At 47.5% G+C, this 12720-nt stretch overlaps 1 protein-coding gene across 3 annotated transcripts in view; it reads right to left on the bottom strand.

Moving 5' to 3' along the window:
* The window catches only part of MAP4K5 (mitogen-activated protein kinase kinase kinase kinase 5), a 97231-nt gene that overhangs the window by 17633 nt on the left and 66878 nt on the right, over positions 1–12720 (bottom strand). For 2 of the 3 annotated variants that reach the window (XR_014509948.1, XM_083435191.1), the window contains exons 17-20: positions 6340–6384; positions 3890–3932; positions 2655–2865; positions 395–492 (exon numbers count right to left, since the gene is read on the bottom strand). Coding sequence is in view for 2 of the 3 variants with exons in the window: in XM_083435191.1 (XP_083291317.1) it covers positions 395–492; positions 2655–2865; positions 3890–3932; positions 6340–6384 (397 nt within the window). In the remaining variant the exon portion in view is untranslated. The remainder of the gene's footprint in view (positions 1–394; positions 493–2654; positions 2866–3889; positions 3933–6339; positions 6385–12720) is intronic. The other variant, XM_083435192.1, reaches the window with a different exon arrangement.

Here is a 12720-nt window from a genome sequence, read left to right as displayed (position 1 = left end):
TGGGGGTGAAATTCAAATCCAAGCTGACATATTATGCAGTTGCTTCGCAAAAGCGGGGTGCAACTTTCTATTGTCAAGCCTGGATCAGGCTACCTTGTCCTTGTTACCTGTACATTAACTGCCCTAAGACCTGCGGCTACAGGGCAGTACACAAATTTAATTAATTAAATTAATAATAATAATAATAATAATAATAATAATAATAATAATAATAATAATACATTATGGTACGCATGACCACTCCTGGTACAGGATCATCATCAACATTACTACTATTAATTAAATTCCCAAAGCCCTGAATAAGAGCAGTTCTTGGGTACAGATTGATGGAGCTAGACAATAACGAGCCGCCACAAGGAGGCCACGCAAGGCAGCCGAGTGCAAAACCACCCACCAGATATTCCCGCTTGTCCTTTTTCCGTGGCAGCTGTGGCACGTAGCCCAAGCCGTCAGCGTTCTCCTCCGCGAGCTTTGGCACAGTGTCCCCGTTGCCTAAAAAAGAAAAAAATTAAGTTGCTGCTTCGTTCGTATTGTTTCTAGAATACAGATGCCTTTATATACTTGCTAATGATATAATATGACATGCTATACTGGTGACGCTTAGTCTATTTTGTACTTGCTGGCTTGTTAGCAGCTTTAAAGCCCTAAACGGCCTCGGTCCTGTATACCTGAAGGAGTGTCTCCACCCCCATCGTTCAGCCCGGACACTGAGATCCAGCGCCGAGGTCCTTCTGGCGGTTCCCTCATTGCAGGAAGTGAGGTTACAGGGAACCAGGCAGAGGGCCTTCTCGGTAGTGGCACCCGCCCTGTGGAACGCCCTCCCTTCAGATGTCAAGGAAATAAGCAGCTATCTTACCTTTAAAAGACATCTGAAGGTGGCCCTGTTTAGGGAAGTTTTTACTATTTAATGCTGTATTGTTTTTAACACTCGATTGGGAGCCACCCAGAGGGGCTGGGGAAACTCAGCCAGATGGGTGGGGTATAAATATTAAGTTGTTGTTGTTGTTGTTGTTGTTGTTTTATTATTATTATTATTATTATTATTATTATTATTATTATTATTATTATTATTATTTTATAGTTTGCAATTGTTTTACTGGTAATTTGTTGATAACATTATACTCTTTATGCTTGAAGTTGGGATGCTCCATTACATTATTGTTATTTATTGTTCGTAAGCTGCTATGGAATTAATTTGAATGGAAAGCAGCAGAGAAATACTATAAATCAGTAAATCAAATCGAGTCTTTAACGTATGTGACTATGCTCTATAATCTCCTTTTGCATCCTCTCACTTGCTTTTCTTATCAAAATGTCTATGTGGTTTATTCTGCTATTGTTCTTTTATTGTTACACACATACCGTATTTACCCAAATTCACCTTTTTGGGGCAAATCATGTTGCGAAAATCAAGGTGCGCATTAGATTTGATGGCACACGTACATTCGCTGGCAAATCCTTTTTTGGGTTTCAAGGTTCTGATAATTGAGGTGAGCATTAGGTCTGAAGGGCACATTAGACTTGAGTAAATACGGTACATGCATTGCCTAAAATGTGTAAAAACTAATAAATACATTGAAAAATACGATACAGCAATCAGCTCATCATTAATTTGCAGCCTAATAATAATAATTTATTATGTATACCCTGCCCATCTGGCTGGGATTCCCTAGCCACTCTGGGCAGCCTCCAACCAAGTATCAAAACACAATACAGCATCAAACATTAAAAACTTCCCTAAACAGAGCCACCTTCAGTTGTCTTTTAAAAGCAAAATAGTTGCCTTGACATCTAGTGGGAGGGCGTTCCACAGGGCAGGCGCTACTACCAAGAAGGCCCTCTACCTGGTTCCCTGTAGCTTTGCTTCTCGCAGGGAGGGAACCGCCAGAAGGCCCTTGGCGCTGGACCTCAGTGTCCGGGCTGAACGATGGGGGTGGAGACGCTCCTTCAGGTATACAGGACCGAGGCCGTTTAGGGCTTTGAAGGTCAGTCCATGGGCTTTTAAAAAACTGGGGCAGGATGGAATGGTGGGGAGAGTGTAGAATGTAGATTGGGGAGGCAAAGGTGCAAAATCCAGCTTCTGGCCTGGGGCACCTTGCTCTTGGCCAGGGCCTCAAGATGTCAAGCTATGCTATATGGTGACCTCCCGGTCACCAGACCATACGGTCACCAGACCATATTTTTTAAATTACAGCCCACTTCACCAAGTTGGCACCCTTCAGTTGATTTAAGAAGCCTGCTTAAAAAACTTCTGCCTTAAAAGCAGAAACGAAAACGCCAGCTCCTTCTACACTCTGGTGCAGCTGTACTGTGCACCCCAACCAAAAGAATGAGCCACGGTCGACTGAAGGGAAATGGGACTTTTGCAGGTCAGTGGCATGGGGCATCAAGCACTGCTCCCCCCACGAGGGGGGGGACTTCCTCTCCCCCAGACTGTTCTCAGTACAGCTGCATGGGAGCACCAAGGAGCCAAGTCCTAATTTGGCACCCTCGCCTTCGGAAACTGCCGGTGGAGGTTGCCTCTAACGTTTTCCCCGCAGTCCCAGGTATCTCGTGGGGTGGCTACGATGACCGGGGTGCTCAGGTGCTTAGTGCATTCTGCACACAGCCCAAAGCGGCAGGGCTGGTGGCCCTCCCAGGATGAGGATACTCACCCAAGTCGCTGTACCTGGTGGTGAGCAAACCAGGACTGCTGACGCTGCTGGTCATCCCAATTGGGGAGGGTTCTGTCTGAGGACCACACACCGGGATGCTCTGTCTCCGGTGAGACGGTGGGGCTTGGCCGTGAGAGTCGGGGCAATACTTGATCGTCTGGGACTTCTCATCATCGACGAGGCCTTCCTCTTGGTAGATACTGAGCCTGGGCTACAGCAAGAAGACACAGAAAGTGAAACAGATTGATTGATTTCAGAACATTGAAAAGATAAAGCACAAAAATATATCAGTAAAACAAATTAAAAGTAATATCTTTTTTTCTTTTTCTTTCATTCTTTCATTTATACAGTGGTGCCTCGCAAGACAAGTCTCTTCGTCTAGCGGTTTTTTCGTCTTGCAAAGCAACCCTATTAGCGGCTTAGTGGATTAGCGCTATTAGCGCTTTAGCGGCTATTAAAGGCTTAAGGGATTAGCGGATTAGCTGCTAAAAGGCTATTAGCGGTTTAGAAAAAGGGGGTGGGGAGCAAAAAAAAAATCTCAAGACTCGCAAGACATTTTCATCTTGCGAAGCAAGCCCATAGGGAAATTCGTCCTGCGAAGCGCATTGAAAAACGGAAAACCCTTTCGTCTAGCGGGTTTTCCGTCTTGCGAGGCATTCGTCTTGCGGGGCACCACTGTATTTTAAACCTTGATTTACATTTTAAATAATAAATAAATAAGAATAAAAATGTGCACCAGAGGAATAATTTTAAAACGACAATAGACCAAAAACAGTTTTAAGCTTGCCACCAGCTTTCTAAACACCAGGGTAGGCTTCTCTACACATGGATGTTTTCAGCAGGCGTTCAACAGGGTACGGTATCAAGAGGCAGGGAGTTCCGCAGTGCAGGTGCCACCACACAAAAAGATTGAGTGCTTAGAAATGTAGAATGCCTGTTACGTTAACAGCACCGGTTCTGCCAGTGGAGTCTGCTGCTGAGTATGGCGATGGCAGCTGCTTTGCAATCTGATGTGCTAGTGCGCCCCTTCCTCAATAGCTGGCCTGGAGGAAATGCCACATTGAGCAAAATTTGGCCTCTCCTCCTGCCCCCTGCTGCTGCTGCCCTCTTTTGCCCCATGTTCTTCCCCACTGATCTGCCCCCTCTCTTTGCTAACCGGTTCAGTACACTCCATGAACACACTTTCAGCATTCCAGCCCGGAGGCACACGTCACGTGGCTGCGGAGTTTGCTCACCTTTGGAGGTAGCGGAGGGGGTCCTCCCCTTTTCAGTGTTGATCTAAAAAGAAACAAGAAGAAAAGCCAAGACAAATGGTATTCCTTCCCACCTGGCTTTGATGTGCACGCAGGTTTTCAAAAGGAAGGTTAGCTGGCTGATAAGGCTATCGTTTCATTTTTCCAAAACCAAAGCCTCTGGTTGCAGAAAGTCACTTTCAAAAGGAGGGGTGTTAGTGAAGACAGCGGAAAACCAGCAGGATAAAAGACATGGTGGAAGACAACCCTTCTTGGTGGGGTTTTCCCTCTGCTCCTGTCAATATCTGTCACGTACCAGAAAATGTTTCACTTCTGCCGGGCCCTGAAAATGCAAGCAGCCTCTCAAATCCCTCTGGGGTTTCTCAGATGAACACCTTGACTGCCCAACAAGGCTCTCTGTGTGTGTTGGTAGCTATCCCTACATTTTCTGGGAGCGAACTGCAGAGTTTAACTATGTGCAGAGTGAAGGATTTTTCTGTTTTTGTCTGCCCCGAAACTTCCAAAATCCAGCTTCAACGGGGAAGATGTGCTGGACTTATACAGGTTGCATGATCTTAGTTTTTCTTTGGCGCAGGAAGCCCTACAGACACCTGGGACTAAGGTACGGTGACGAGATCAGGACTGGGACTGTCTGTCCCACCCCTCTTCCCTCTCCCCCTGCCAAATCTGAATATGGCCACCCCCACAAATCCTGCGATCTGTAAACTCGCACAATTCTGATCTCTTCACTACATGTGGATTGAAAACTCTGCACAGGACTGAACTGCAGTTAGCATAATGCAAAGTTTCGGGGTGTTGTTTTTGGTTTTTTTTTTGAAGCACAGAGAAAGCACATCCTCTAATTACTCCAGCCTTGCCATTCTTCGATTTTTCAGAATTATTCTGCCAGATGGCAATTAAAAAGAAAAGCCATCGGAAGGAGAACATATTTTTGGTGGGACAATGTGTTAATAGCTTTGCAGATGGCGTCATGGAATTTTGCATAGCGAGCTACACTTTTTGAAAGGATTGCACATGGAAACCGAATGAGCACGGCACCGGCATCGCATTGCAGGTGGGAAGCGAGAGAAGCCTGAGAAGCTTCCTGCCCAGAGCCAAAATGCTCCCTTCTGTGCGTGGAGGCAGAAAAGGCATCACGTTCTCCGGAACCCTCTTCCCTCAGAAGTGAAGGAAGTCCAAACATTGTCATATATTTTCAATGTTTACTTAAAGCTCTCCTTTTCTCCCTAAGGTAAAGGTAAAGGTACCCCTGCCCATTCGGGCCAGTCTTGCCAGACTCTAGGCTTGTGCGCTCATCTCACTCTAAAGGCCGGGAGCCAGCGCTGTCCGCAGACACTTCCGGGTCACGTGGCCAGCGTGACAAGCTGCATCTGGCGAGCCAGAGCCGCACACGGAACGCCGTTTACCTTCCCGCTATAAAGCAGTACCTATTTATCTACTTGCACCCGGGGGTGCTTTCGAACTGCTAGGTTGGCAGGCGCTGGGACGGAAAGACGGGAGCTCACCCCACCGCGGGGATTCAAACCACCGACCATGCGATCGGCAAGTCCTAGGCACTGAGGTTTTACCCACAGCGCCACCCGCGTGCTTTTCTCCCTAGGCTTTCCCAAATCAGTACATTTTACTTCTACGGATTTTTTAAAAATGGTGTTTGGTTTTTATGTTGTTTTATGATCTGCATTGTGTTTTATTGCTCTAAAAGGTAAAGGTACCCCTGCCCGTACGGGCCAGTCTTGACAGACTCTAGGGTTGTGCGCCCATCTCACTCAAAGAGGCCGGGGGCCAGCGCTGTCCGAAGACACTTCCGGGTCACGTGGCCAGCGTGACATCGCTGCTCTGGCGAGCCACAGCCGCACACGGAAACGCCGTTTACCTTCCCGCTAGTAAGCGGTCCCTATTTATCTACTTGCACCCGAGGGTGCTTTCGAACTGCTAGGTTGGCAGGCGCTGGGACCGAACGACGGGAGCTCACCCCGCCGCGGGGATTCAAACCGCCGACCATGCGATCGGCAAGTCCTAGGCGCTGAGGTTTTACCCACAGCGCCACCCGCGTCCTTTTCTCCCTAGGCCTTCCCAAATCAGTACATTTTACTTCTACGGATTTTTAAAAAATGGTGTTTGGTTTTTATGTTGTTTTATGATCTGCATTGTGTTTTATTGCTCTACACTGTGTTTAATTGCTCTTGGGGTCCATCCCAACTCTACAATTCGATGATTCTCACTGCTTTAAACATCTCAGGTAATCTCTGAATGAAGAACCGTTTAGAAAGGCTGGGCTGAAACGGAAGACAGGGTTAGCCAGCCCACCAGCCCCTTTAGGGTCTCCAAGGGTGACTGAGACATTGTTAAAGAAAGCCAACTCTGTTAGGTAGCAAAGGAGAGAGAGAGAAAGAGAGAGAGGAAAGTCAAACGTCAAGAAAGAAATCACTCACTCCTCAGCATCTTCGTGGCCGTCGCCAAATTTGGTAAGAAGCCCCCTAGATAAAACGTTGATAAAATTATTTTTTTTTTTTAAAAAAAATAAAATTTAGACTGGGGTAGTAGGGCTGAAGAGCACCTGTGGCTTAGACTCCAGGATTGTGATCTGTAGAGCACCTACGTGGGGAAAATCAATCTCAGGAGGAGACCCCAGAAGCTTCTGAAATTCTGTACAAAACCATCAGCACTGATGACAAAGGGATTCTTCACATACCTGAAGTCCTGGGTGGCACTTTGCTGGCTTAAGACCGTGTGACAACCGCTCTCTAATCCCGCCTGACTTTCTTTAGCCTGACTGAGCCATTCTTTCTCAAACTTGGGTCCCTGGCTCTTGTTGGACTACAACTCCCATCATCCCTGACCGCCAGGGCGCTGCTAGCTAGGGATGATGGGAGTTGTAGTCCAGCAACAGCCGGGAACCCAGGTTTGAGAAACACGGATTTAAAGAATGAAAATGCTACTGTAATCCATAGCTGCATCTGTCAAGGCTGGATGTCCTGAAGTAGAGGACCTTATGCATTATATCCTGCGCTGCCCCTTATATAATGAAGCAAGAGAACGATTTTTAGCACCTATAATGACAAGGTCCCCTAGCCAGAACCCCTCTGACATGATTTTATTTCTCCTCGTAGACATAGATAAGTATGTGACCTGGCGTGTAGCACTCTATGCAACTGCCACTAGGAAAATTAGAGTGCCAGGCTGGGAGCAGAGAGTCCAGGGTTCGAATCTCCGCTCAGCAAAGAAGATCACTGGGTGTGAGCTTGGCCCAGTTGCTGTCTCTCAGCTGAGCCTACCTCATGGGGCGGTTGTGAGGGTAATAATAATAATAATAATAATAATAATAATAATAATAATTTATTATTTATACCCCACCCATCTGGCTGGGTTTCCCCAGCCACTCTGGGCGGCTTCCAAAAAAATATTAAAATACTGTAATACATCAAACATTAAAAGCTTCCCTAAACAGGGCTGCCTTCAGATGTCTTCTAAAAGTCTGGTAGTTGTTCTTCTCTTTGACATCTGGTGGGAGGGCGTTCCACAGCGCGGGTGCCACCACCGAGAAGGCCCTCTGCCTGGTTCCCTGTAACCTCACTTCTTGCAGGGAGGGAACCGCCAGAAGGCCCTCAGTGCCGGACCTCAGTGTCCGGGTAGAACGATGGGGTGGAGACGCTCCTTCAGATATAGGTAAAGGTAAAGGTACCCCTGACCATTAGGTCCAGTCGTGACCGACTCTGGGGTTGCGGCGCTAATCTCGCTTTATTGGCCGAGGGAGCGGCATTTGTCTGCAGACAGGTTCCGGGTCATGTGGCCAGCATGACCAAGCTGCTTCTGGCGAACCAGAGCAGTGCATGGAAACGCCGTTTACCATCCTGCCAGAGCGATACCTATTTATCTACTTACACTTTGATGTGCTTTCGATCTGCTAGCTTGGCAGGAGCAGGGACCGAGCAACGGGAGCTCACCCCGTCACGGGGATTCAAACCACCGACCTTCTGATCGGCAAGTCCTAGGCTCTGTGGTTTAACCCACAGCGCCACTTGTGTCCCTCCAGTATATACTTCAGATATACTGGACCGTAAAATAAATAAATAACAGGGGGAGCTAGAGAACCATGTTTGTCATCTTAAGCTCCCTTGGAGGAAAGTTGAGCTATACATTTAATAACAGCAACAGAGGCAGTCTGGATAGCTCAGCTGGCTAGAGCATGGTGCTGATAATGCCAAGGTTGCAGGTTCGATCCCCGTATGGGACAGCTGCATATTCGTCCGGATCCTCCGGATCCCTTCCAACTCTACAAACAACAGCAATAATGCAACAGGTAATCTGACCCTTATGTTTTCCCTCCCTTTATGGTTTTGATCCATGGGCTACTTTTAAAAGGAGGCTGCATTTTAAATTGCATTTTAACCTGCATTTTAAATGGTTTTTTCTTCTTCTATTATGTTTTTATTGTAATTTTACTGGTGTTAGCCACCCTGAGCCTGGCTTTGGCTGGGTAAGGCGGGGTATAAATTAATTTATTATTATTATTATTATTATTATTATTATTATTATTATTATTATTAGGTACTAGGCCCCCACTGCAGGGAGGAGAGAAAGACCGGAAGCTGCCTTACCCTGAGTCAGACCGTTGGTCCGTCTACCCCAGCATGGTCTACACTGGCTGGCAGCGCCTCTCCAGGGCTTCAGGCAGCGGACAATCCCAGGCCTGCCTGGAGATGCTGCCGTGGGCTGAACCCGGAGCTTCCTGCAAGCAGATCCAACGCTCTGCCACTGAGCTACAGAAGGAAGGGCTGACATCGCCTCCTCTGGAAGCAACCCTGCCCATCAGCCTCCCAAGCGGAAGTTGAGGACGCCCCTCGCCCAGTGGCTTCCCCAGGGCTCCAGAGACCCCCACCAAGGAAGGGCCAGTCTGAAACTACTCAAGTGCAAAGCACTTTCTGCGCTCAGAAATGAATCACAAGGATTCTCTCTCTCCCTCCCCCTTCATCCACCAATGAAATATGGCTTTATTTGGTATTCAAAATGTTTGTTTTGCACCATTTCTGTATCAGGCCATTTTGGGTTGCGGTGTCTAACTCAACGGTGTAGTCTCTCTCAAGAATGTACTTTATTTTATGAGCTAATGGCTGTGAACCCTGGTTTGCTTTGGTTTCATTTCTTGGCACTCCTTTATGCACCCTTCTCTGTTTTATTACATGGTTTCTACTTTAACGTCACAATAAAGTCTTGGGATTTATTTTCAAATAAAAAACCCCACAGAGTTTTAAACAAATAAGCAGTGGGATGAGCAGGCGCTCTCCCTCGCCCTCCCGGGTTACTAGTGCTCTGAAACGCAAAATCCGGTAATTTCAATTGAAACGTCTTCTAAGTTCTTGCCTTCAGGTCAAGGCTGTCTCTCGCTGACTTACAATGCTCCCAATGTTCTCTTAGGCCCTCCCACGACCACATTATTTCTGGCGACCGGCCCAGGTCTGGGGCCCACAATGAATGGGAATGGGCAGAGTCATGGTGGTGGAGGAACAATAAAGAAGGTTTAGGAATGGCTTTGAAAAAATGTTCCTGAAGGGACAGGGAAAATAGGCACCCCCCCAAAAAAAAAGGATCAGGCCCATCGCTCAGTGGCAGAGAACAAGTTTTGCACACACAGCCTCAGGTTCAATCCCCGATCTCCCCAGTAAAAAAAATATCCAGGCTGGAGAATAAAAGCTCTCCAGAAAACCTTGGATGCTTCAGCCCTGGGCTAAATAGATCAAGAGCCAGACCCATGACAGGGAAAATTCATATGTGCAACACTGGAAAAAGATCTGGAGAGCTCTCCCCCTCTGTAATTATTTTTGGGGAGTGTGGGGAGAGACAGGGGGAAAGCAATCGAGCAATACGTTCATCCGCATACAACTATATGTTTATGCAGCTTTAAAGCAAATATCCCTCCAGCAGAAGGCTGGCAGGCCACGATGGACCTTTCACACAGAGCTGACCCCTTGACGGAGGCCATAAATCAGCGCTGTGTTTTTTCTGGACCAGCCCAAGAGGACGGAAAGCAGCCCAAAAGCCACAGCTCCTTTTTCTTTCTGTGCGGCAGTGACATTATCCAGCCTTCCAAGCCTCCCAAAACCCCAAGCATTTCCTGTTTACGGCGCTGAGCAGAACGTGACCCTCTGCTGGAGGGGCAGATACGCTCCCTCTCTTTGGGGGTTTGGGAGCATGAGCAACCTGGCTTCGTCTGCCCAGGTGACTGTGATGTGGTGTTCTGGGCTCCTCTGCAGCTGCAGCTGCCTGGAATGCAGCTGTGCCCAAGCCACTTCCAATCACGCCCAAAGCCCCAGCAAATGCCAGACGTGACGCCAGAAGACCCGCATATCCTGCATGCTCCTCTCCTTATCAGTTGCCTGGTCCTACAAGCCAGCGCAGAAAACGCCAGCCTGGTTGTACACACAAGGATTTAACAGCTTTGGCCATCGAGAAAAGCACGGTAGAAAAGGAAAGGAGGTGGGGAAGAGGAAAGAAAAGAAAAGTGGGGAGAGAGGAGGGGAAAGGAAAAGCAAAACCTCTTAGTTCAACGGAAGGCAGGACCTACAAAACCACTGTGGATATTTACAACCAGAGAAGATAAGAACATGTGAGCATAAGGTGAGCCTGGCTGCAGGTCAGGCCAAAGAGGACCCACTTACTCCAGCATCCATGTTCGGACATCCATGCCAGAGAAGACTGGGAGACAGAATTGAAATCTGCCAAGTGGGTACCCACAAAGACCTTCAAATGAAAAGAATCCCAAGTACAGTGGTGCCTCGCAAGACGAAAAGAATACGTTCCGTGAGTCTCTTCGTCTTGCGGTTTTTTCGTCTTGCGAAGCAAGCCCATTAGCGGCTTAGCAGATTAGCGCTATTAGCGGTTTAGCGGCTATTAGCAGCTATTAAAGGCTTAAGGGGTTAGCGGATTAGCTGCTAAAAGGCTATTAGCGGCTTAGCGGGCTTAGTGGATCAGCTGATAAGCGGCTTAGCGATCAGCTGTTAAGCGGCTTAGCGGCTTGGGAAAAAGGGGGGGGGGACCCCGCAGGAACTCGCAAGGCAGTTTCGTCTTGCGAAGCAAGCCCATAGCAAATTCGTTTTGCGAAGCACCTCCAAAACGGAAAACCCTTTCGTCTAGCGGGTTTTCCGTCTTGCGAGGCATTCGTCTTGCGGGGTACCATTGTACATAGGAGTGCATTTGTTCACATTTGTCCTTTCTCTCCCCCCAGCACAGTCATTCCTGTTGCAGCCTACCCCATGGTAAAAAATTAAATTCGAAGCCGCTTGTGGTGGGGAGCCTGGCTTCTTTCTCCTCCTACAACAGCAGCAGAGGGATGGGGGGGGGGGAGTTTGCTACGCAAGAAATGCCATGTACATTAATGGCGCTTAGTGAGTGATTGTGGAAACAGCTGTACGGCTGCCGGCCGGCCAAAGGAGAGCAGGCCTTTACCAGGAGAAGGAAGAGGAAGGCATTCAGGGAACAGCTCCCCCAAAAGCAACACAAGTTGTGCCGGACGGCCAAGGGAGCCAGAGCAGAGAAGGCCTTTTAAGGCAAAGGTATTTTGCCTCCATGGGCTCCTTCACATTCCAGCGCAAGCAACTTGCGGCGCTCGAGGTTTCCTTATGGTAACCTGGGGGAATCCTGGCTTGCAAAAGACACTTGCTGGCCTTTGCGGCTGCAGAGAGACACAGGAATGCAATACCACGAAGTTGCTTATGTCAGGGGGTTTTTTTAGCGCCAGACTGTTCTAAGGGATTTAAAATCACAGAAGCAGTAATGGGATGGCCTGGCCTTCCCCAATCCAGTGCCCTACAGATGTTCCAGACAATATCTCCCATCAGCTGGGCTGGCTGGGCCGAGCGGGAATCGAAGCCCAAAACATCTGGAGGATACCAGATTGGGAGAAAGCTGAGATGGGCAGCTGTTGCTTCAATAAACTCTGGAGCAGCTGCACGAAGCATGCCTGAGGCAGAAAATGCAAACGGCACTCCTCTGCACAAACACACGATGAACAGAGGGGCCCCACCCACCGCGAAACAGGCCTTGTGCCGCGGAACCTACCCGGCCACATTCTCTTTTTTTATTTTTTATTTTAATTTTTTTTTAAAAAGATATTTATTGAGGTTTCAACATATTACAAAAATTAGAAAGAAAAAAAAAGAAAATACAAAATACAAAATAAAAACAGTTAAAAACCAATCAGTCTCTCCATTTCTTATCTTTCATTTGCTTATTTCCCTGACCTCCTCACACCTCCCTTTCTTGTATTCCATTTCAATTGGTTAATTCAGCAAATCCTTTCCCTCTTTAATTTTATCTTAATCTTTTATCTTAATATATTATAATATTATATCACCCGTTAATAATCCATTTTTACATATTCCTTAACATTGCTGCTAGCAAAAACCACTTAACTTCAATCCAACATCATTCTAACATTCATTAATTTTACAGTGTTTCTGTAAGTAGTCTTTAAATTTCTTCCAATCTTCTTCCACTGACTCTTCTCCCTGGTCTCGGATTCTGCCGGCCTCCCCGGCCACATTCTGCCCAGTGATCCAGTCTACTCATTCTGCAGCCACACTTAACAGCGCCCAAAGACTACCAGCTCATTACCCTGAGGCAATGGGAGTTCCTTATTTCAAGCGTTCCTTCCCCCTGTTGTCCCACCCATCAGAAATCACACAGACCCCAGATTAGGCCATTTGTGGGGTGCAGCCATATCTAAGCTACAGCATGGGCTGACTGATTCCCCTACCCTTTCTCCACACACCAAGATACGGCTTGAGGGAAGCTCTCAGAAAGCTGACCACACCACA

Source organism: Podarcis tiliguerta, assembly GCF_965153285.1.
Source record: "Podarcis tiliguerta genome assembly, chromosome: 1".
NCBI lineage: Eukaryota > Metazoa > Chordata > Lepidosauria > Squamata > Lacertidae > Podarcis > Podarcis tiliguerta.
The sequence above is the reverse complement of the archived record's forward strand: the minus strand, read 5'-3'. Positions and strand labels throughout refer to the sequence as shown.